Below are 26,448 nucleotides of genomic sequence, written 5' to 3' on the forward strand. Positions count from 1 at the left end.
ACTACACCAGAAAGACATGAATAATCACAGGGAACTAGGAACAGGACAGAAGTAGAGCACCCTCTAGGTGAACTGGGCATGGCAAATAGTAAGTAAATACTGAAATGACCAAAAATAGTGAGGCAGACAATTGTAAGAACTGCAGTGTCTGTGAGGAGCAGACCTACAAAACTGTCCATCATGCAGGTAACAAAATGTTATTAAGGAATTGCTTATTATAGAAAAATTTATAGTGAATGCCACTGAGACTGCAACTTGTACAGTGCAAGTTGATAATTAATTAAAATATTAATATAAAACATTGAACTGCTCTACCACAACTCTGCTGACACCACCATCTATTTATTGTGACTTTTTGTTATTTTTCTGCATGCCTTCTATTTCTCTTATAAATGTTAAATTATCATTCAGTAAAAAGTTATCACTGCCAAATACGTGCGCGTTACAGACACATACCGCAGGTGGCGTCGCGCATTGTGACGCAAGATGACGCGCGGTACCGCGGTACGTGATTGGTTGACCGACAGGGGCACTCGTGGTCCGTTGGTCTGTCGTAGAAAGACTTACAGTAAACGTCTTTCCTGTGCCCGTTGTAGATATTGAATTTTACCACTGAAGGGAAATCTTAGTAGCTGAGCATAAAAAGAGTAGGAGCATACTGTAACGCGTGTGAAGGCCATAAACGATATTAATTTTGGAACATAAACATACAGTATATGGCTGGTCTTGGTACTTTAAAGAAAAAATACACACCAGTATTCCATTTCTCCCTAAACATTTTAAGCATCGAAGTCTTTAACTAAAGAGATACCGTAGTCAACAAGCATACTTTTAGAATTTGATTAAAAGGGAATATAATATGGAATCGCGTATCTAACTAAATTAATAACGATATAATTATATTCATGTACCGCAACACAAGAATAGTACACGCTGTACATTGTCTGTCGATAATGTTTCTGTAGTGCTTTTTCAGCAGTTTGCATGTGACCTTGCCGGTGGCGCTGTGTGTTAGGTTCCTGACTCCCATGTCACACGGTCTGTGATTAAATCCCACTAAAACTATGACTCTTTTGTTAACAAACATTTCTTTGAAAAAATGAAACGTTTCCCTTGGTCAGAGATTAAATAAAACCTCACTCGCACCAAACAAATTTATATTTCTAAATATCACAACATGATCGGATTTAAGTCATTTTAATAACAATGAATAGTCACCTATGCGTTACAAAATAAACATTTATATTGATTTGAATCACGTTTTGATTTAAATCGTAAACGTGTGTTTAAATATATGTGTTTAAAGGCGATATATAAAAGCGCTGATTCTTATGGAATGTGTTCCGCTGGGGATTCAAAAAAATTATTTTTTTTAATCGCGTATCTAAGGAAAATAGCAGTATAACTTTGTTCATGCACATCATTATACAGTATCTCATTTTGTATTTCTATAAAAAAATCGTTTGCCCAGCCACTATTGTTGTTATTGTTTTTATCCTGTAAAGCACTTTGAGGAGCACAGCTTTCTCACCACTTAGATTACTTTTTGACACCATCCTTACACAAAGCAGAAACTGATTGTATTTTCCGATAACATACTGTACAAGTGCAAAGATTACAGATTTTAATCGTTTTTTTTCTGAACCAGGGAAAATCTGATCATGTTTCTCTATAACAATAATAAAAAACTTTATTTTACATATCACCTTTAAAAGTGGCATCTCAAAACAATACAGTAGATGTAAACCACAGATTACAAGGTAAATACCCTTAATCGTTTATTAAATTTAATCGTCTTTTTTCTGAACTGGTTTCACAGCGAAAGACACCTCCCCCCCCTCAAAAACCCAGTAAGTACAGTGCTAGTTAAGAAAGGCTAGGCTCCTCAATGAAATCGCTTTAACATGCTAATACGTTGGTGTAACAGTCCAGGCGTGGCAAGCTTCTAATTTCAACCCGACTACGGCGAAAGGAACCCTTCTTTCATTTGAAGACAATGAACATATTTTAGCCCTGAATGAATTAATAGCAAACATGGTTTACATAAAAGACATTTTTCCAAGAAAGTTTAGCCTTTGTCACCACTAAATAAAGACATAAATATAAAAATCTTAAGATTTTTAAAATACATGACTTTGCTAAAATTTATTTGAAAATAAAAATGATTACAAACGCCAGGGGAGAGAGAACAGGGGAGGGATTTTGGTTTTGCATAAGGGGCGGGGCTATGGAAATGAGGTATGTTTGGGAATGTGGAGTTACATGTTCTGGCTGTTTGTGAATTACCGTTGTTGAGTATGGAGTGTTGAGGTATTGATTTTGTGTAATGCTTTATGTTGAAAATTGAGGTGGATTTTGTTTGTGATAAAGAGGATAAACTAGGATGGGAGGAGGGTTTGGTTTTGCATAAGGGGCGGGATTATGATAATTGGAGGAATTTGCGAGAGTATAATGGTTTGATATATTTGATTTTGTATTGTGGTTTTTATCTATGTTTTTGGTTGGTATTATGTTTATATGGTTGTTTTTGTTGGTTGGTTGTTATAATAGTTATTAATAATACGATCTATAGTTGAAATCTGCCTAAATAAAAAGAAAAAGCAAGTGATTAGGTTTATGAGCAATCTAATTACTTATTTGTTTAAAACGCTATATAAAATAAAGTTTATTATTAATTTGCTGGACAGAGCGGTGAACATTATTATGCATAAGACAAAGATAACGATCCTGATCAGTTTAGAAATCTGTGTACGCTGTAAGATTTTTACTTCTTAAACTTTTAAAATACACGTTTCGAATAGAAAGAAATCCTATTCCTGGTACAGTCGCATGAAGAGAGAGGCGAAACAGCCCTACACAGCCCTGTCGCAGTACACGAATATAATCATATCGTTATTAAATTCTTTAGATACGCGATTCCATATTATATTAGCAGAAAAGCTGAAAACTACCACTTTTTTCACACGCTATTTCACATGTTAGTTAAATACTTAAAATGTTTAGGGAGAAATGGAATACCGGTGTGTATTTTTCCTTTAAAGTACCGATTCCTGGAATCTGACTAGCTGACACCCTTCTGAAGTGGTTCCATAATACTTGGTATACAGAAAAGACAGCGTTGATAAAAAAAAGCCTGGATCCTCATGTATCTCAGAGAGCGAGTGATCAGAAAAAAGGAACAGCTGTTACACCCAGGTTTTACGCTCTCTCTCTGTTGAATGAATGAAAGCATTTTATTAAAAACGCGTTTGCGTTTGTCTGGGTATTTACCTTGTAATCTGTGGTTTACATCTACTGTATTGTTTTGAGATGCCACTTTTAAAGGTGATATGTAAAATAAAGTTTTTTATTATTGTTATAGAGAAACATGATCAGATTTTCCCTGGTTCAGAAAAAAGACGATTAAAATCTGTAATCTTTCCACTTGTATGTCATCGGACATTAACAAGTACAACCCCCCTCTCTGCAGGAGTGCTGGCTGTGACGAATTAAACCGGTTTCACAGGTATTTTCAAAGTAGGAAGTACAGTGTTAACTGGTAGCTAGGCTCCTCAATGAAATCGCTTTAACATGCTAATGCGTTGGTGTAACAGTCCGGGAGTGGCAAGCTTCCAATGTCAACTCGACTCGATTGGAAGACAATGAACGTATTTTAGCCCTAAATGAATTAATAGCAAACATGGTTTACATAAAATACATTTTTCCAAGAAAGTTTATAATAATACGATCTATAGTTGAAATCTGAGCCTAAATATAAAGGAAAAGCATTTTCAGAGAGCAATCACACTGTGTTTATGTAGAAAAAGCGATTAGGTTTATGAGCAATCTAATTACCTATTCGCTTAAAACGCTATATAAAATAAAGTTTATTTAGAGATGAATGATAAGTGTCGCAGTTTAAATAATTTTCGTAGGAGGGCTTGGACAGATTCCAAGTGCATTTTTGCAATTTACGTTGCATTGTCCAATGTGCTGTTGTAATACAGTTTAGAATACAGTTAGTCTAAACTTTATCAGCTTTATTTATGGGTTGCAATTTAGAAAAAGTCAAAAACCGCACTCAAAATGCAATTTAGAGCTTTCTGGCAAGAGGAGACACCCAAATTATAATTTAACATGCCACTGTTTGTGCATGAACAAAGTTATACTGCAATTTTCCTTAGATACACGATTAAAAAAAAAATTTTTTTTGAAACCCCAGCGCAACACATTCCATAAGAATCAGCGCTTTTATACAGTATATCGCCTTTAAACACATATATTTAAACACGCGTTTACGATTTAAATCAAAACACGATTCAAATCAATATAAATGTTTATTTTGTATCGCATAGGTGACTATTCATTGTAATTAAAAAGACTTAAATTCGATCATGTTGTGATATTTAGAAATATAAATTTGTTTGGTGCGAGTGAGGTTTTACTTAATCTCTGACCAAGGGAAACGTTTCATTTTTTCAAAGAAATGTGTGTTAAAAAATAAAGTCATAGTTCCATGGGATTCAATCACAGACCATGTGACATGGGAGTCAGGAAACTAACACACAGCGCCACCAGATTTGATAACGCTATAAAAACGCTATTAAATAATGTGACTAGGCACAGAACAAGTTTACAGCACAGTACAATAATAAATGCTGACCGTGACTTTAGAAGCATAAATTACCTTACATTCAATTTAAACACAAGCTGTCTTTAGCCCTCTAAGCTGGTTCATACAGAAATGTAGAGATCCAGGCTCAGAACACACAGCTTCATTAGCGAATACATATGCAGGACAACTAGAGAAGACGTTTTACAGAGGATGGATTTTTAGAAACATCCCATCAGTGACATCACTGAAGTCAACTCCTAGGTACTGTAACTGTCGTGTGGATAGTTTCACAAGAATCAGACAAAGGTTTAAGCATCGCTTGTTCTAGATAAAACTGCAAAAAAAACAAAACAACAACCCATAATGTACTTCTTTGCGGCTCTGTTTGCCCAAATCATATATTCACAACGTGAAATTAGAAAATAATATTACGTAACCAAAATCCGCAATATGGAAACAGAACCTGTGTAATTGTTGACAGATGATGTACTCGTAACATTTTTACAAGACGAACTACAACATTTAAAAAATGACTTGTATGTACTTGATATCTCTAATCAATCCACTGCACTGCATTAAAACAAAACAAAAACTAGAACGCCCTGGGCATACTATTTCGCGCTTCTTATTAGTTGCTCAAAAGTAATTTGACCGTATGAAATGCATAATATAAACCTAGAAACATATACGTGAGCAGTATTTACGTAGTATCGGTGTTAAGACATACCTCTCAAATACTGTAAATCAAGTTAAAAATATCTCAAGACCAATTCTGGTCATAATGAAACCATGTTTCGTGTATGTTTTCTTTAAAGTACCGAGACCAGCCATATACTGTATGTTTATGTTCCAAAATTAATATCGTTTATGACCTTCACACGCATTGCAGTATGCTCCTATTCTTTTTATGCTCAGCTTCTAAGATTTCCTTTCAGTGGTAAAATTCCATATGAATATTCAATACTTAAACGGGCACAGTTAAGACATTAAATATACATATACATACTGTATACAGTACAGTTTGCATATGGTAATATGTTTATGTTCCTAAATCAATCTCTTTTATGAGCATGTGAAAGGCATGGTGAATCGATTCTCAAAAATTACTGTACTTTGCATGATTGGAAAAAAATGCGTGATTGCGAAATGCTGTGGTGTTACTTTTACAAAGACGGTCAATGAAAAAAGGAATGTGGACCAGGGCAATACTTTGAGTTTACACTTACAGCTTGTCCAAGGTCATTCATTATTAATACTATTAGTAATATCTTCGTTAAAGACTTTGATGGTGACAGCTCAAACATGAGAGGTTGAGCTTTATTAGCTCCACCTTGTGGAAATTGCGGATACTATTATTTTGCTAGCGGTATTTACCGGTGTAGCGGCGAGGCTTATTAATAAGAAAGAATTAAGTGTTCTGAGCCTTCCCAAATGAGGCCCCATTTCTCTGTTCATCTCTGTGGCTGCACCACAACTATTCATGCAGGGTGATTTAAGGTCCTAGGACAGCTCCCAAAGGGGTATGCACTTAGATAAGCCTGGCTATCATGATCAATGGTCATCCATTGGTGCCTATCTGTCTAGGGAGTGCAAGTTGGACATCTGGACTGCATTCCTAAGTGTCAGGAGTAAGTGACTCATATCTCACCTTGATCAACCAATCAGGGACTGGTAGGGCCGAGTAACCCACGTGGGACTCTGATGCCCATGGAACTTTCAGCCAATCAACGAGCTGAAGTTCCTCCAGGTAAAAACAGGCAACACAGAGAGCCTGAGAGATTCAGAAGGGAAGATTCAGTAAGATTCTGGAGAGAATTCTGTGGACTTTTCTAAAGGGAATTCAAAGGAGAATTCCAGGTCAGGACGGCCCAGGAGCAGAAGGCTCCCAAGGGCAGGACATTCTCGCAGCGCGCCTCCTGACCATCCTGAGACTCAGCCCGGACAACCACGGAACGACCAGTGTGTCCGAGTGCCAGAACTTTCCTTTGTTCTAAGAGTCTAGAGTGGAGGTTGCCAGAGAGTAACCAGCAGCAGGCCTCGTGAACAGGTCAGAACTGTGGACAGCTGAATCACTATTTAGAACTAGCTCTTCACCAGGAACGAACCGGTCCTCTTCCTGACTTGCTGGGACCCACAGTCATCTTTTCTCCTGTGCGCAAACTTTGCTAGTTAAAGCCAACACTAACTAGCAGGCCAGTGAGCATCAGCAGCGCACCGTCGCAAGCCGCACAGCACAGCCTGGCACCGAGCCAGAGAGCGCGGATTGGACAGCAACAAGCCTGCAACTGTTTCTTTGTGCCCGCAGGAGATCTGAATCCCCAGAGATTGGATGAGTATTCAACTTCAATGCATTACAGCTCGAGAATTCAATTGTTATCCCAACCAGTTGATATCAATTTAATTCCTAAGAGTTATGTACTTGTTTCGAGTATCTAATGTAGAAGTTATAACCAAGTTCATTTACGAAACGGTCTTAATGAATGATATACTGAACGTATGTCCTCTTGATATGTGTAACACTTCGTAACTGATTGAATATATATCTTTTGTATTCTGATAACCCTCTCGACAAGATATGTTAGTTTTATATGCATATTCTATGTATTAATAAATGTATCCTCGTGTATTAGTACCTGTGTGTGTGCGTTGTTTGAGTTATGTCGCATGGTTGGACTCTAAAGCCATCAAAAGAATCAACTTTGTGATTTACTGCTACAATTAATAATTGTCTCAGTAAATGCCCAAACCCTACAGAACTGGTGCCTTCAGAGAGCCACTACATTTAATTTTGCTATGGCTATGATTACATATTTGGCGTCCCTGAACGGCCGGTTTTCCTACACCGGTAACTCGCGGTATTTACCGGTAACTCGCGGCAGACTGCGTACAGCGTACCGGAAAATAATGCGGTATCGCCCGCGCATTTTTAATGGCTGCATCTGTAGTTCAGCAAAAATATTAAAATCATTTGCATCTAAACATGACATCGAATATGCAAGATTTTGCTTGTTGAGCTACTGTATCAATGGAGTAATCTACTATAAGCAGTGCACAAACTGAGGGAAAACAGAGGGAGAAGGTAGGGTAGGGGGATGTCAAAACCCTTGTTAAAAGTAGCATTCCCCTTGTCAACAAAAAGTGCCCCCTATTTGTAAACAGATGCATTCTCCATGCTAAAACCTCTTAACAAGCTTTCAGAAATTCTTTCCCCGGATCCATGATTTGTTTGCTGCAGATTGTTCTCTCAGTCCCACTAATTGCACTATCTTCCTTCATCATGCCCCACTCCATTCCCACTGTCATACTTAAGACTCCAGTATTGACTCTATATTCTTCTGTTATAGGACCTTTGAATATAAGTATATCAAAAATAGTTTTGCCTTGTATGAGCATTCTGCGATTTACTATAAAATACTCCTGTTCCCTGATATTACTGTGCAGTATGTCATTTAGCCTTGAAGCATAAGCCACAGTGTCGCAAGCAAGAAGCATAACTGGGTTCGTTCAACTGGCCTAACAATGACTGGCTCAGAATTTCTTCCACTAGTTATAAGGACACTGTGTCTGACCTGGTTCCTTTGAGCAATCTTATCTCCTTTCTTCCAGCGCAAGACTGGCATCAGTGGCGGCAGCTCCTTCTCCTCCGTCTTCTCAATCACATGTGGCCCCAGGCTGTAGGTGGCTTCAAACACAATTGGGGAGAAGACATCTTTCACTTCTTTCTGCAAAGACACAAAAAACACTGTCAGCAGCAATAATAAATACAGTATAACAAAAACATTTCATTCTGAGTCCACTTTTCAAAATTTCCAAAATTTTCAATTTTTCCAATGAAACCAGTTAAAACACAGCAGAAAGTTTCATTTATTTGACATAAATACGATTAAGGTTATCTTTACATTATTTCATTACAACAGTCAATGGCAATATGCAAGTACAGTCCATAATACAGTTTTAGGATTTACATTCAGCCATTGACAGGTAAGATACTTGCTTCATCAGTATTGAATGATTTAGGAGAATCATCAAGAGAATCAATGTCCTGAGCAACTCTATTGTAGAGTAGTGGCACGTTCAGCCAATACGAGTTTTTGTGTTTGTTTGTTTTTTTTTGGCATGTGCTTAGGAAAGAGTAACCAAAAAAATAATCAAATTGAAACAAGTCTTTATATAACGGTTTTGGGTGGGGGGGTGCAAAAGAATAAGCTCCTTTTTCCTGTCAACTGATATTACACAAATCTGCTGATGCATTTAGCCCAGGAGTGCTGACTCCATTCTTAGTGGTTATTACAGCAGGAAGCTGCTGTTACTCCAGATTCCTTAAAATGAGTGAATACTATCTTTTACTGTAGCATTGAGATGAAAAGTTATCACTGTGCTCTAGCCCTCTGTATAAACACAATTCACAACATTTTCCACTAGCAAAGCACTCAATTTCTCTCTGCTTCTCCCTCAATGTACAGTATATGTATTTTTATCTTGCACCATTTTCCTGTGTCCACCCTTTTCTTTCCTCAATTAAACTACAGAACAAACAGGATCATTGCCATCAGGTAATTTATGACAGGAACTCAATTCTTGAAACTTTTGATCCCCACCAAATGGGCTACAATACCAGATTAAATATTTAAATAACATGAATATGGACAGTTTTCAAATTCATTGCCAGCATTTTATCGAGGGTTTTTTCCTGTAGTTGGATAGTATATACAGTAGGTGAACAACAACATGGTTATACCATTATGGGTAAGTTTTTAAGATCTTACTGTACATACATTGCTTTTAGCCTTGCATACTTTATCAGCAGCCTTTTAACTACAAGGAAACTCATAATGGAACCCCACTAATGCAATGTATTGTTTGTTTTCTTTGTGAGTATGGAGAGGGGAAGACCTCTATGTATATGGTTATACATAGTTGCTCTTCCAGCAGCAACTAAGGTTGCTGCTGGAAGAGGCGTTAGTGGGGCCAGCAGGGGGCGCTCACCCTGCGGCTCATGTGGGTCCTAATGCCCCAGTGTAGTGACGGGGACACTATACTGTAAACAGGCGCCGTCCTTCGGATGAGACGTAAAACCGAGGTCCTGACTCTCTGTGGTCATTAAAAATCCCAGGGTGTTTCTCGAAAAGAGTAGGAGTGTAACCCCGGCATCCTGGCCAAATTTCCCCATCGGCCTTTATCAATCATGGCCTCGTAACAATCCCCCTCTGTGAATTGGCTTCATTACTCTGCTCTCCTCCCCACTGATAGCTGATTTGTGGTGAGCGTTCTGGCGCACTATGGCTGCCGTCACATCATCCAGGTGGATGCTGCACATTGGTGGTGGTGGAGGGGAGTCCCCATTACCTGTAAAGCGCTTTGAGTGGAGTGTCCAGAAAAGCGCTATATAAGTGTAAGCAATTATTATTATTATTATTATTATTATTATTATTATTATTATTATTATTATTATTATTATGTGATGTAGATGTATTTTTATGAGTCTGCAGACCTGGAAGTGAACCTAATCAGAAATTGCTGTCATCAATTCTAAGCAATTCATCAACAAGACAGAATTAATCATCTAATTATTCTTAGAGATTCACAGTGCATGGCCACAAAAGTGGACATCTAACAGTACAGTAGCTTCACACAGATATCAACAGAGACAGGAAATTTCAGGTGCTTTTCACTGTTTACCTAACATGCTATCTAAAAACCTACTGTACATTAAATTTAAACCAAAGAAAAACTTTCCAGCTATTTTAAATCAAGTTTAATTATGCTATCTGTGAACTAGAGGGAATTTAGGTTAAGAAAAAATATGTTATGCATCACAACTCCAAAAGGGTTATGTGAGATACCCTTAACAAATCTTTTATTTAATTATTCTAGCACAGTCCTTCTCTATTAGGCTTATACCACATAAAAACACCATCTAAATTCATTTTTAAAAACTAAACTGCCTCATTCATGAGTAACAGAATAGTGGCTGTGAAAGAAGTAAACGCAGGGGCAAGACATAGAGATCTCTTTATGAAATCCACTCTACTACACTACTCTTGATAAAAGCTGATAGCATACAAAGTGGCGATCAATAGCAGTTAGGAGGGGTAACTGCAGGGATTGTTAATAAGGCCCGTTTCACTACTAAACTCCGACTAAAAATCACCTACCAGCTCACCCTTTCAACATTTTGTTATGCAGGTTAGCCCAGGATGAAAGATAGTTAATTTTGTGTCTAAAAGCTTTTATTGATGAATGATGTTTTAAATTCTTATAGGAAAAACAGCAGTGCAGAACTTTTCCAAAAGCTACTGTATATTTCGACATTTGGAACATTCTGAAAAAACAACAAAAGAAAAATGCTGTAATTTTTTACAGCACTCGGACTCTTCTGACACAATTGTTTTGTGAAATTCCCCTTTTTGTCTCAGAGGACTGGGTTCAGCACAGTCTCCGAGGGAAATTAATATAATGAATCACATCCTGTTAACTAGGAGGACCTGCAGGTACAAATCATTGTCAACCTCTGAATCATGGTCTTTTTATTGGCCCATTATTAACATTTACCAGCAACCCCAACAGCATTTAACTCCTGTATTTTTGGAATGTTTAAAGTCCCATGGCTCCAGTTAACTAAAGTGTAGCCAGAGCTCATTGCCTGAAACCTTTAATTGACATTGTTGTATAGAACTCAGTAACTGTGCTATGTATACTTTTCATAGGTACAGGAAGCCCATCAGCACTGATAATTATTTTTAGAAGGGAAATGCATAGTCTGGAAACTTATCATTTTAGCAATAACACATGATTCTAATTGAAGGTGCTATCCAGTGATTTTAAGCTATTTGAATAACATCACAACCCATTTAAAACAGTTAAGAGACGAGCAGTCTTTAAACATAAAGTTCTTGCTTTTTTAACACAAAGCTATACATATACTGTACACATTGATATTGTACGTCTCAATTAAAAAATTCACATACATGCATCTGATTGCATTGATACAGTAAAGCCTGACCATTCTGTGAAGTGGTTTTGTGTGTGTGTGCAGGATTTACAAGGACACTGCAAAGGCTACTGTGAATCTCTGATCATTATGGAATTTATTACAGTTCTAGTAATATATGGATTGTTTTAATCTGCCAATTTTGTGCATCTTAATTCTTAGTGAAGCTTGAGAGAGGTCCCATCCAAGTGACCAGAGAGCTGGTATGCACATTCTGCAAAAACTTAAGAGTCGGGGTTACTGCCCCATGCCTCCCATCAGCACTTCAACACACTACAACAAAGAAACGTCAGAGATATCAAAATACGTAACTAATTTGAATGTTTCTTACAGAACATAAGCTGCAATTTCGTGTTTTGGACATTGGACTAAGCTTAGTGTGACACAATCTAGATCTGGACAAGGATTCCATTAAAGGTTTAAAATACATAAATACAACAAATATCCCAGCTTTATTAGGGTTCTGAGATTCTGTACTTTATAAGGAGGATAAGAGAAACTGACACAATGGAAAGGTCCAATTATTAACTTGGAATTTAAGCACGTCATTGCTCTGCTCTTAATAACTTTCACAAGCACTACAAGTCTGTGAAATAAATGTATTACCTCTCTGAAATTAAGGTACAATAGTCTACATCAAGCAACTATAAACTATAGATACAACTATAGGCATTCATTATACATTTTTAAATTTCATTAGCTTTTATTGTAGCAAGAATTTGGGCAACTGTAAGATTTACCATTAAAATGATCTCAACAATATGGATTTCCTTATTAGGACAATTCTGGAATAACTGGCTCCCTGTACACTTATAGCTCACACAATCACTCCACTGATTTATTGAACCCATCAGGCAAGTCTCACCTAAAGTATATGTGTTTATGGGGCATTACACCACTGTAAAAATCACTTAATCACGTCTCCAGGGGATTGTGGATGGTATGGACATTTGTCCAGTGAATTTTGCAGGACCCTTAATGACAAGCACAGTAAAATACTACAGTTCATCAACTTGTATTTAAACTTCTGCAGAATTCATGCTGAGATTCAATCAGAACAGCAGAGTTAACCCCTGTGTCACCTTTTCAAGACTCTTGTTTGAAGGAAGTTGATAGCACTACAAGATATTTGAATGGCCAGAGTAATAGTCTATTAAAAAGCCCAGTATGAACTAAAGGAGGGTGGCACAGTGGTCAGCATTGCTTGAGCCCTGGGTTCAATTTCCGGGTTGCTGTCTGTGTGGAGTTTGTACATATTCTCCATGTTTTTTTACCGGGTGCTCCAGTTTCCTCCCACAGATACTGTATGTAGGTTAATTTGCTTCTGGGAAAATTGGCCCTGGTGTTTGTGTGTACCCTGCAATGGACTGGCATCCTGTCCCGGGTGTATCCCACCTTGAGCCTGCTGCTTAAATGGACTACAATGGACTGGAATGGAGGGTGATATAAAAAGGGTAACTTGTAAAACTTATATTATTACAATTTATAATTCTAGTGAAATTAAAAATGAATACTTATATGCATTACAAATACTCACATACAGTATATTATTACAGTAGATTATATTCTCCGATTGGTTCCAGACTTAAAAAATGTTCTCTCTAACACTCACCTTAATACAGAACAAATGGCAGCTAAGGTCGAAAACAATAACATTTCTGGTTAATTATTCAAATAACATCGTTAACGCCATTGGCCAATCCATAAACAATAACTCTCCTGCTAATTTATAGTACAGAAGTTACAGCATTACAGCCATTACCATTATGCACAACACCCACCCTGGATGGGCCAAAGACAGACGAATGCAGTAGGATGAATAGTCATAGTCTAGGTTTTTTCTCACTCTTGGGCCATTTCGTTTTAGCTGTCCACTTTCCCATTAAACATGGTTATGAAATAGCTAGTGTTTCTGTGCTGCAATAATGAACAGCAAAACTTTCATGTAATTCTGACGGAGACAGTCTCTGCCAAAACTTACAATAAGCTTTGTACAGTAAGTCATCAGAAGAGACAATGAGCTGATGGAATCACAAGTGATGTCTGGGTTATAATCCCCATTGCTCACTGAGGTTAGGGATGTGAATACCATATTTCCTTCTCTTAAATTCTTTTGAATATCATTAACATATGTGAGCCAGAAAACTCAATCAGAGAACCACAGCATATTCCCAGCAGAGTTTAATATTGCTGTTATACTGGGCCACTTTTGAGCCTGTTAGATGCCCTCCATGAAGCTTAAGAAAGGCATTTGTTAAAAGAGCCCATCACTAATAAAAAGGGACTGCAGCATATGGAACTAATACTTGCAGGGAAGGAAGTGAACATAGAGGAAGACTGAGAGGTGAGTTATAACAGAAAAAATGAAAGGACATTGTAGAGGCATTTTGGCAAGAGCCATGCTAGGTTTTTTTTGCACTGGAGAGCAGTGCGGTGCATAACTTTGTGTTATATCAGAAACTGTCATTGTCATTAGTGGAGAAGTTCAGTAACAAGTTCATAACGTTCAGCTGAATGCTTCCCACTACAGAATCTGCCCCGTTTTTCTGTTATTGTTTCAGAATCAGGCCTTTGTCCTAATGTGGTACAAGGTTGTCTCCCATACAAAACAAACATTACAAAATATGTCTTTGTTCACCACATCAATGAAGAAATTTGTGGTATTTACAAAAAAATCATGAACACTTCTTGGAACTTAATACAGGAAAGGTTGAATCTAGTGATTTATTTATTCAATCATTCAATCAATATAAAGAATAAAAACCCAGACTCAACGAAGATTTCCAAGTTTTCTGTTAATTATCATATGTCTTACAGCAATAAATTATAGTAATTGCTTGCATTCATCTAAAGATCCTGAGCTTATAGAAAACAAATTACAGTGCTCATTATTTCAGCTGGGTCAGGGGATGTTTTTTGTTATTTAAATTACATAAAATAGCCCTCATTTTCTTTCTTCTCTTTTTTATCTTGCGAGTGTCTTTTCATTTTGTCTTTTTGTATGGATCACTTAAATGAAATCAGTCACAGTTATTATAGGAAAAATTATGATCCTTTTGCAACAGATGCACATCTTACATGTGACATATGGAAATTCCATACCACCATAACCACAGTTAAAATCTACTACCCTCTACATTTTCAGTTATCTACTATTGCAATTGAATATCCATCAGGTTTACAGAGCTGGAATATGAACAAAGGAGAAATTGGATTTACACTAAAGTCTAGCACAAATCCTCAGTGAAATGAACAAAAATTAAATTTACTTGAATCACTAGATATCCCAAAGTACAAATTAGCCACAAATCAGCACTATCCATCCCTCCCATTTGGAAATCAAGTTATGTAACTCCCACAGGGGGCATATTAGTTTAGTTTAAGCTGTGGAATCAATAGTGCTAACACTTATGTGCCCCGCAGATTTACGAAAGACAAAGAAACCTAAACCTTCAAACATTCAACTGTTTCTGACTTTGTTTTTACATCACCTTTTATAGCAATCCCAATAACATAAGAGCCACAGTATAAACAGATCAAGATAATATATTGCATCATTTAAAAACTTTTACTCTAATAGAACCATGCTTTAATGATTATGCAGGTGCCTTTGTGAGGGAAAAATGTGTTATAAAGTTCAATTTAAACTGTACAGAATTGACTATCAAGAAACACAGTGTAATACCCCAGTAATAAAATAAAAAAGCACTATATTTTTACTGTCTTGCTATAAATTTGCACCTGCTAAATTGTATTACTACAAACTTCATCTGGAAAATGTGTTAAGAAACCTTGAAATAATCTGAAGCGTTTTCTTTAGTCTCACACAAAACACGCAAAAAATTCTGTGATTTGCAACCTGATACAGCTTCAGCAGCCTTGATTCCCTATTTTTAACAAATTTTAACTTCTTTTCATTCCGGCTCCTCCTAACCATTCAATTCAGCCCACTGCAAGGTTTCATACCATAAAAAGGCTTGAGACAGATTTCAATGCATTACAAGCTGGTACTCCTTTCTGCATACAATAAACAATTAATCATGTCTCCATTGCATATGTGCTCGTACAGTAACTGTAATTAAGTTAGAATCACTTTTCCAGCCTAATGAATGCCTGTGCGTGCTACTCTGAAGAAATACATGCAAGCTTTTATAAAACAAGACATTTTAAAAGCATGTCAAGATATCCATGTAGACTACTCTAACAGGCACAGCTGGAATTTATGATGCTTTGTCAACTTTCAAGGTTAAAGGAGGAGAAATTTAAAGTATGTGAACTAGGGTCAATTGTGATGATTAGGTAAGAATGTGAATTTTATGAAATCCAAATGGTATTGATTTCTTTAACCTTCATGGACATTGTCTGAATGATAAAGTGAAAGATTCTCCTTCATGTTTCTCATGTTAATGGACTTTACCAAAACTATAAATACAAAAAATAAACAAAAGCAAACAGTTAAACTTGTTCAAGACAAGATAATTTTATATTACAGAGCTGCATCATTAATAAAGGTATACAAGACAAGCAAAAAAGGGAAAAGGTCAATTCAATGATTATAATAAAATTTAACAAGGTTACTGATTTTTCATAAATTATAGTCTAGAGACAGACTACAGATATACCTGATAATTTATTTTAATGGCAGATTAATTCATCCCCTCATTGAAAAGAATGCTTACACTCCTGAGTGAGGCTTGAAGTCCTAACTTGAAATCGGAGCTCTGAAGAAACAGCTTGACCAGAAAAGGATGGGTTTAAAATCTTCACCATAGCTCTGAAGAAAAATATTTAATTTTCACACATTTGCTTTCAGTAGCAGTCAAAGTCTGCAGCACTTACTCCTTTATGTTTTTTGTTTTGTCTAGGCATTCATTTCCACACACAAACAAGGGATACTGGAGCCTTTGTAAAGGCAGTTAGTGGAAATCGTTTCACAGAGCAAGAAGGATTACTTTACCCAAAAACCTCAATAAAACTTATCCAGCTGTAGGCCTGAAAGGTTATGGACAGATACCAGTGTTAAGAGCCCTTTAACACCCACCTGCCACATTAAAACACTACAGATTATGACACTACACATTCAATACAGGCTTTAATTGTACCCTTATGAAACTGAGAGATACCCCTCTGCCTCTTCTGTAGTTTGAACTGGAAAGCCACCAAGATGACACTGGCATTTACAGTATGTAATTACAGTTGCTGTTTAACATTAGAGACAACAAACAGGACAGAATCCAGAATCTCTGCTACATGTTTAAGTATGGAGAGTGCTTATGAAGCTTAATTCTTGTGTTTTATAATCTCTGGCAATATGAAAATGACTTGAATGTGCAGATCTGATGTCTTTTTGTGTAACATGAGAGAGTCAGGGTGTGCTGGACAATAAACACCAAATTTCTAAGGTATCTCCAGAAAGAAGTTTTTTTCAAAAGATCTCAAGTAAATCAAGCGTATACTTAATATGATATACTAAATATGATGCCTCGTACGATTGAGCATACTATATATACTGAGTGTGAAAATAACACAAAAACGAGAAAAGGTTGATTTATTGCCATGGTTACAGTATATTTCCCACATTTATGAATTCTGTTTCTAACATTAACAGAAACCTTGATAAATTTCTTTCATAGAAGCAGTCATAAAAAATAAATACTAGCTTATAATTTTAAAAGTAAAATAAGTGAAGACATATCCTGGAACTCCATCTGAGTGCATACACTTTGTTATGCAGTCTCCCTCAGCTGTTATAAATCTAAAACCATTTATGAATTGGTAACCCATGAGGAACCTGAAAGTTTTGTTTTCAATTTAAAAAATAACATAACATTTAAAATAGTCAATTTATTATATTGTTTAATGTATGAAAATGAATTAACAATGTAATCAGAGAATTGACCAGATTTTTTGCATTGGGACAAGCAGAGAAGATGATTGCAATAATACAATTACAGTCATACAGTACATTTATTTTTTATGTTTTTGCTTCAACTAGGAATTTCAACATTCTTTGCACAAGGTATTTTAGACAGAATGTACGATAGACTGGAGTAAGAAAATGAAAAACAAAGTTTGGTGGTATTGCTGTAAATATTAAGGATGTACTGTATAATAAAAAAGTTGCCTGCAAATGCTAAAAAAAGAATGTATGTGTGAATTAGGAAATAAGAACTCAGCACTGTATTCTGTAGTAGTCTCAAAATATCTCCCAGCTGCCTTGTTCACTTCCTTCTGTTTTTTATTTCCAAATCTTGAACAAGCAAAACTACTCCGACCAGGTTTCCCCAAGAGATGGTGCATAACTGAGCTGAGGGTCATCTGTGGTAGAGTGGGCTTAGTCAGCCAGGCTGTCTAAGGCTTAGTCATTCCAAGCTTTATTGGAACACAGTGACCCCTGTTGCCACACAGGCACTTAGTTATGTAGTTTCCTCCAATTGAAGCCAAACCTCTTACAAGGGGTCACAGAACCTATAGCAAGTTAAAGGCCAGGCAGGTTGGTTGGAAGAGACTGCTTGCACATCCTCATTCTCTCCTCTGTGCAGTTTGCCAGATAATGTTACCCACATGGACTCATGGATCTTCACAAACTTAGAGACTGTTCCTTTTTTATATAACAGGCTAAGTTATTCATTTTCTCCCAAAGTCCAAAGACATACTGGTAGGTTAACTGGCTCATGGGAAAACTGGCCCTGGTGTGTGTGTGTCTGTGTATTCCCACAAGTAATGGGTGCAACCTTGAATTGGATGAAGCGGTAGGAAAACAACTGGGGGGATGGAGAGAACAGGGACAGACAATGGTATTAAAGTCTGCAAAGAGAATAAAAAGAAGTCTGAATTTGTCTTTAAATTGCAGAGCTTCCTTCGAGCTCCCCCACTGTCTCATAACAGGTACAATGTGACCAGCACATCTGATAAAGTACTGTGTACTTTTTCTGTTTATGTATACAAAAGGAAAGATATCTGTGTGTGTTTGAGGTGTTTCCTACTATTGACAGGATTTTAGCAACTTCACTAAATTCACTAAAATTCTATCATTTTATTATTTTTCTTTCTACATTGGAGTTTGTTTCACTCTGCACATTGCATTTACACAAGTGAGATTTTGACACAAAGGATTTGTGTAATCTGTTAGACCTACCTTAATACCTATTTTGACAGAATTTATTGTGACAAATTGTTTCCCACAATTAGGGAATGAACACTACAGCATCAAATCTGTGTCCAGAGTCAAGACTGGGATCTCAGCATATACCAGGTCAGGCTAGTACTAATGATATTGTTCAGTCCATTCACCACATAAATGTGACATTATAAAAAATATGTGCCTGTGATATATTCAAGCAAAATGTCCTTGGGTTCCATCCAGTACTTAGGAATCTGAGAAAAAAAAATCAAGTTTGTCCAACTCTGATATAATTCTTGGCAAAATCAAACCACACTGTACACAAGCAAAGCCCTTTCTCTTAACACAATTAAGACCATTATGGAAACATACAGACATAAAAGATATCTGCTTTTTATGCTGTAATGCGAACACTGATGTACTGAATGTTACCTTTGCACTAAAAACATAAGCAAAATGTAAGACTACAAAGCTCATCGTTTTCCATTTTTAAAACCAGTATCATCCAGAAGGCATTTGACTTTTGGCATAACATAGCACTTGTTAAGTGGAAAGCTGCAACTGATCTAAAAGTGGGCAAGAGTTTTCAAGGAATCCTAGAGTGAGCTAGCAGACAGTTTTTGAATGTTTTCTTGCTTAGTGCATAAATGCAATCTTCAGTTACTAAGTTCTTATTCAGGATGGATTTTGCTTCATCTTTCTTTCACAAGTTCTATAAGACAAGCATACAAACAAAAACACAAATGACAACTACAACAACAAGGAACATATTTATTGTATAGTAAAGGATTTGGTTGCCACTGTCACTCAAGAAATAAATCCTTTATGTACTAAAAAGTACTGTTTCAAACTGTTTTGAACTTTCAAAGTGTTTGATTTCATTGCTTGGATTTAATGGTTAGTTATTGCAGTATTTTGCTCTTTCTTTAAGAAGCTGAAAATGCAGTCAACAGGTCTCATGATGCCATCAATGCAAGTCGGCTGCAGTTGCACACAAATGTGTCATAACATCTATCAGTCTATCCAGAGGCTGATCAGGTCCATGTTACAATGCTGTTAAGGATGTCAGTGCCCAGGTAGTTCATACCTGATAACTGTAACGTTTGCTCTTTGACACTATCTCATGTTTAATGTGAACAATTTTTATTTAAAAGGAATTAAAAGTTCAGGAGGGATGACAACAGGCACGTTCAATCAGACTCGGCTGTCAGTAATTCATAATCATTCCTGACATCATTTTTCACTTAAACCTTATAAACATATACTATACAGTATGTTCTCCCTTTGTCTCCTTCACATAAGGCCCTCTGCATGGAGGTCCTATCCTCCTCCTAAATCCAGAAGGTTAGCCCTACAACAAGCAGGCTCAGACAAATGTTATTGTGACTAAAACACTCTATAAAACTTTCAGTATACTTAATTCTTGGGTGTTGTTGATTTTTATATCTTTCTTTAAAATGTTTGATTAAATTGAGTAGACCTGTGTGTGCCATTTATTTTACATAAGAAAGTACAGTAAGAACGGTTACTAATGAGAGGAAGGTAATCTTGTTTGATTGGTAGTTTAGTAGCATTTTTGTCCAGCCAAATTTTTGTCTTAAAACAGCATGGGTCATAACTATCTTACTAGTAATCTGGATTCAAATATCCACTTGTAAGATGTGTAAGGTTTCCTATTTTCTATCCTAAATTAAATTTAAATTCTAGTTGTGACCCCATGTTCTTGTTTCACTAATGAGTGTGAAATGGAACCCTGGTGTTTTTATCTATCAGTATGTTGTATCTACAATTGAAAACTAATGAACCACACATGCAGTTATATGTTTGGAGGACAGTAATTAAAAAAAAATAGCCCTATCAATGTTGTCCTTGATCTTGACCATATCAGTGTCTGTTCCCTGAATTCCAAAGCAATGTTCTCAGTATCACCCTCCCTCTTTCATGTAAAAAGCTGTTACTAAATACAGCTGTTCTGCATTTGCCAAAAATATACTGAAGAAAGCCAGAGTTACACTGAGGACAAACATGCATTTCTCAGGAAAAGCTAATACATGCTGTTCTTTTTGTTTGACAAATCTTTTTTATTTAAAAACTGCAATCTGCAACTCGTAGATAATTTTTCTGGAGTACTCTGAGCCCTTGAATGGCAACAGCTGGCTGAAGGCTAAGCTCAGCATATCCCTATCAGTAGGATACAGCGGGGGCAGTACACAGTATGTACTGCTATGGATTCAATCAGTTTATACATTTATCTTTGGTGAAAGTTATAATTATTTAGTAATCATAACCCTCAGTTAATTACAAAATTAAATGAGTAGAGAATGTGATTTCCTGCCTTAATTCTAAAAAAAATGGAATTATATGTATTTAATAGGCTACTAGGTTAAGATGGTGCTTACAAATAACCTGCAAAACAACAAGGAACTGGTGTTTCTAATGAAGTCTTTGAATTGTGGTCAAGAGAAAGGTTTGTCTGAGAAAAGGCTGGGAAAACAAAAGAAAAATGGTCAGTTTCTCTTAACATGTTTGATTCCTGTTGTACTGCTCCAGCAGTAATTCAGCAATTAGCCCTATGTAAGTAAACTGTCAAATCAGATTCAGGTCACATGAATGCCTCACATGAATTTCAAGAAGCACTTCAATTTTATCAGCTGTCTTTTTGATGAGGATTTTGAAATGAACAGAGGTTTTAAGACATATTTTAGTCCCAAGTTTATCATTAGCTTATTATACAATATATAATAGGATGGTTAATGTAGCATAATTAATATCAGTGCACAATTTTAATATTAAATTAGGATAATGTGTTAATGCATAAATTATTATTCAGTGCCACAGATGTGTAATACTGTACATACACAGTACAATACTTTGTATTGTTTTTAGATAACACAAATTCATTCAAACTCTTTTCTTTCTTCAGTATTTATAATCCTTAAAGGGGAACTGCAATGCTATTTTTATATTTTAGCATCAGAAAGGATCAGTGAGTGCATTTCAAACCACAATAAAAGTAAAATGTACACATTAACTGGTAAAATCTCCAATTTACATCACCAAAAAAATGGCACAGGTATGCACAGCGCAACACTGTGTGATTTAGAATGAGGCAACAAGACTTATGATGACATGTTGCAGCCTTATTACATTGTAAACAGCAGGCCTGTGAATACATCTTTTAATCCAATAGAACTAATGCTTTTCAAGACAGTTTTGCCAACAAATACTACTTATTGTTAACTTGGAACACGTTGGAACATTTCTGCAGTAAAATGTCTGCTGCACAACCTGTGCTTATTTGTTCGTACATCGTATTGCATTCGTCATTACAGTGACTAGTGAGCAGGAAGAGCTGCCTCATGCCACAATTCATTGGAACTCGAAGGCTAGTTTGTGACAACATGTCGTCTTACAGTACTTTCATGATTATGTGCTTAATTCAAAATTTGTATCTTTTTCTATAACATCATTTTTTTTTTTACCAAGACTTAACCTGTCTGAGAAACTGGGACTGCAGCTCCCCCTTCTTTTTGTTTATTTAGACTTCAGGATTTCTTAGCACAGAAGTTTTCAGAAGTGTTTTTTTCATATTAAAGATTTTTTTCTAACAGAATATCACTTTGCCTTTCTGTGAAACCAGTGCAACTGTCCAGTTTTAGGAAAGTATTCACATTTCAAAGGCAGTTGTTAAGAGACACTAGTTTAAATAACTATGTTTGAAGTATGGTTTTCTACAAGTATGGATTGTGAAATGTAAGTTGACTTACTATTCAGAAACTCCAAAATTTTAAAACAGTTACTACTAAACAAACAAAGAGATTCGATAATATTTTATTTTATAAACAGAGAAATATGTAAGGCATTAGAGTCACAGCCTCATAATGGAACCCACAATAATGTTTTTAGGTAACAAATTCACTCATTCAAATATCTTTATTCTTTTGGGCCTGGTAACAGGCTGGAGAGAGGCTTTAGGCTGCAAGCACAGAGACTGTTATTTCCTGACTGGTTTTTACCCCTGCCAGGGGAATTTTAAAATTCTCTTAATGTATGAGAGAAACATCCTTTTACATCTCACCAATATCTAGCTTTATGCAAACAGGAATTACCTCAAGGAGTTAATTTAGTTTTAGTGGGGAACATGTTATTTCCTCAACCTCTTGGCATTTTGGTAGAATACATTAAGATACTGTTTACAATATGCAAAACATAAAAGAAAAGTGATATTTCATTATATGTATCTTCAATAATAAACATAAATTGTTCAGATCACTATGGAAAGATGCCATGGTGTATTTGACAAAGAAACCTAAGCACATTTTTTCATCAAGAGAATTAGAAAAGAGAATTACCAACAATAACAAATTGTAACTCAGATGTTTGGCCTTTAAAAATCATGAAAAAACTAAATATGGAATGGTTGCCATTGAAGTATCCCTGGGAAAAACAAACTATTCAGAAACCATTTTAATGTATTGCATTCATTTTTTTTCTTGTGTAGTTGCTTTACAGTAAAACATAAGAAGAAACAACTTGTTTCTAAAGATGCCAGCCAACACTTTTCTGCAAAAGCAAACTGGAATTTAGACAATATTATAGGCTTTCTGCTAAGAGGCCTATAGGCTATTAATAGGCCTTCTTCTTACTGTAGTAGCTTATTAATACTAAGCTATTTTAACTATATATTATAATTTAAAGGTTTCAAAATCAATTCTCACATAATTTCTATAACTTCCAAATACAGCTAGGGGAGAACACTTTCAGGAAGGCTCTCATTAACTGCTAACAGGGTGGAACAGTTAGAGATTTAAGTACATGCTATATGTTTGTTTATTTCTTAGTGTGATAAATTGGTTGATGCTGCCCAATTGACTGTGCTTGTTCTAAGGGTGTTTGAAGATTTCTCCATTAAGGAGGAATTGTTGGCTCCTGGAAGCCACCACCCAAGGAATCAATGTACAGTATTTGGTGACATTAAGAGGCAAGGCCTCTGAAACTGTCTCGCTTGTCTTTATTGATGATATAACTAATAATGGCAAAACAGAATGAATTCTGGTTTATCCAGACATTCTAATTATTCATATTAATCTCATGATCACAAATACAAAACTGTTTGACTGTCAATCAAAAATAAAAATTTCACCTTTGTCCCACTACTTTTGGGTGGCATTATAATTCAATTATAATAGGTATATGTTTAACTTTATGTACATAAGTTGGTATATGTTCAATATACTGTATGTTCTCGTAGCTCAGGATATATAAATCAGAAGTAGATTTTCTCAATGAAGAAAAGGTTGGAGACCCCTGACCTAATTCTTTCATGAGCGTAGTGATGCACATAGCATTATATCTGAATTGTTCTAAACGAAAATGTAATATTTATGAATTTGCCATTCTAGGAAGTTGGGATATGATAAATACTTATAGTTATCAGGGAAATCTGTGCTCAACGTCCAGAGAATGACAATGAAAGAGTCCAGCTGGGTTGCATTGGAACAGGCGCACAGGAAGAAATGTTCTTTTCAAAAGCTTAAACCAAACAGTTTACTCCATCAAGCATTAATATATCAGGCTGAACCTTACCCTTTCACCCTAGATTTAATGTGCCCCCCTATCACACAGGCAGACAGACAGCATTCGTAAACAATTTGCACAACATTCCACTCTGCCACAGTCTGTGTTTAAACCAGAGAGCCAGCACAACTTCTTTTCAAACAGCCTTTTCACCATACTAAGCAAATGCTATGAACACTGACTTATACAAATATCCAATCGGCTTTAAATGACTGTTTTACACCACTTAAAACTATTTGATCCGAATGAAAAAACTTCCAGTTTCGCTCACATGGGCAATACTCACACATGGTGGACCCCCTGATTCATCAGTTTTTGCAACTTTGCCGAGATTCAAGGTCTACCTCAGTCCTCATTACTGCAGGCGTCTGGCTCCCTGCGACAGAATCCTAATGAGGCCAATCTCATTTAATAGGCTGCTGACAGACGGAATTTAGGGAAATAAAATGGATCACAACTTATATCTTATAGGCTCAGAGGAAAATGCATGCCACGTTAATTTCTTTTACCCTCAAAACACTACAACATGGGTACAAGTACTGTATAGGACTTCATACATTATATGGTCTAATTTTGACTTTCACAGCACAAGAAAATAATTTCTAATTAAAGTTCATTTTACACATTTTACATATAAGTGTCTGTGTAACTCAGTGTATAAAACAAAAATTGTATGCTCATTTCTGAGTCTGATAACTCTTTGAACAACAGGGATTGAAAATAAGGTCATTACATGCAAATGTACTACAAATGATTATCAATGGTTCTTCAAACTGTATCTATCAGTAGAATGAACATATTATACTGTAAAGGAACAAGTGAAGATTTATTCCATGCATAAATAAAGCACAACGTTTCGGCTGTGGAGCCTTCTTCGGGTATCACCCGAAGAAGAAGACATCCAAAAAGGCTCCACAGCTGAAAAGTTGATTCTTACTTGAACTTCATATTATACTGAATTATCATTAGAATGAGGACAATTTTTTCTTCAGCAAAATCTGATGAATCGGGGGCTCCACTATGTGTGATCATTGCCCATCTGAGCAAAACTGGAAGTTATACATGATCACACAAAACAATTCTTAATTATTTTGTTGTATATATGTATTGCACATACAAAGCTGGAAACTAACTCAAATCACTTATCAATTTTGGTTTGTGAAGTCTGTCAAACCTGCATCAACCTACTATATACATTCAAAAATAACATGCAAAGAGGAAAGTGTGCTAAAAGTGGGAGTCTCTCAAAGTAGCACATTCGATGATGAAGGAAAATGAAAACAGCACAGTTGCATGCAATTGTGTAGACAATTGTTACAGTCTTTTCTCTGTTTATTTGAAAAAACTACTTTGGAAAATTTACAGGTTTATGTTTAAGTTTAATATTTTTTGCTTAATTTTTCACTACATGATGACTGAATGTTGGTGTGGAAAATCGGTCAATCAGAGGTTTTAAGAAAGCCTGAAGAAGCCATAGTTTCAAATGACAAAAAGACAAGAGACAATTAATACAATTTAAATCATCCAGTGCATAGTCCTTGTAAAATACAACTGACATTATAACGCAAAGTGTGTTGTAATAAACTACAGAACGAATGTGTCAATTTGAGATGCCTATTAATGGATTTATCTTCTTTTTCTTGTGCTGTAGGAGATCATGCAAGTGCTACACTAACAGCATATTCTTGACGATCACTATACTTCAAAAGCCAGTCCCACCTCATATCATTGTCACTGAAAACGCTGTACATTCTTATCTTTAAAATAAGTGTGGAGTCCTTGAAAATCACACCAGAAATTCAGCAGAATGGTATTTTTACCTGCCGCATGAGAAAGTTGCAGATGATTGAATCTTGTATTTCAGAGAGTTATCTGTTTTGAAGCTATCCAAACCAAACGATAAGTCTTTCAATTATTTTTTTTCCCTCACAGGATCACTAACCCATACAATTTTGCGCTACAACTACTAATTTCCAGAATAATTCAAAGATATAAATTATATAAATCATATAAATCTTAAGCATGATTTGTTGTGTGACTGAATGAACCTTATATCCCAATGCAGAAAATAAAGATACACTGTAGCATTTGTGATAGACAGCGGCCAGTAAACTTTGTTAGTGTATTTTCTAAATACACAAAGTCTGTTTTTTCATTTTGCAA

The 26,448-nt window shown here is 36.0% G+C and overlaps 1 protein-coding gene across 1 annotated transcript in view; it reads right to left on the reverse strand.

Moving 5' to 3' along the window:
- Nucleotides 1–26,448, reverse strand: part of itga9 (integrin, alpha 9) — a 159,632-nt gene that overhangs the window by 78,872 nt on the left and 54,312 nt on the right. Inside the window, exon 16 of the mRNA XM_088601479.1 lies at nucleotides 8,164–8,316. Coding sequence (XP_088457605.1) covers nucleotides 8,164–8,316 — 153 coding nt within the window. The remainder of the gene's footprint in view (nucleotides 1–8,163; nucleotides 8,317–26,448) is intronic.

The sequence above is a fragment of the Lepisosteus platostomus genome, chromosome 12, assembly GCF_059453375.1.
Source record: "Lepisosteus platostomus isolate fLepPlt1 chromosome 12, fLepPlt1.hap1, whole genome shotgun sequence".
NCBI classification, from domain to species: Eukaryota; Metazoa; Chordata; class Actinopteri; order Semionotiformes; family Lepisosteidae; genus Lepisosteus; species Lepisosteus platostomus.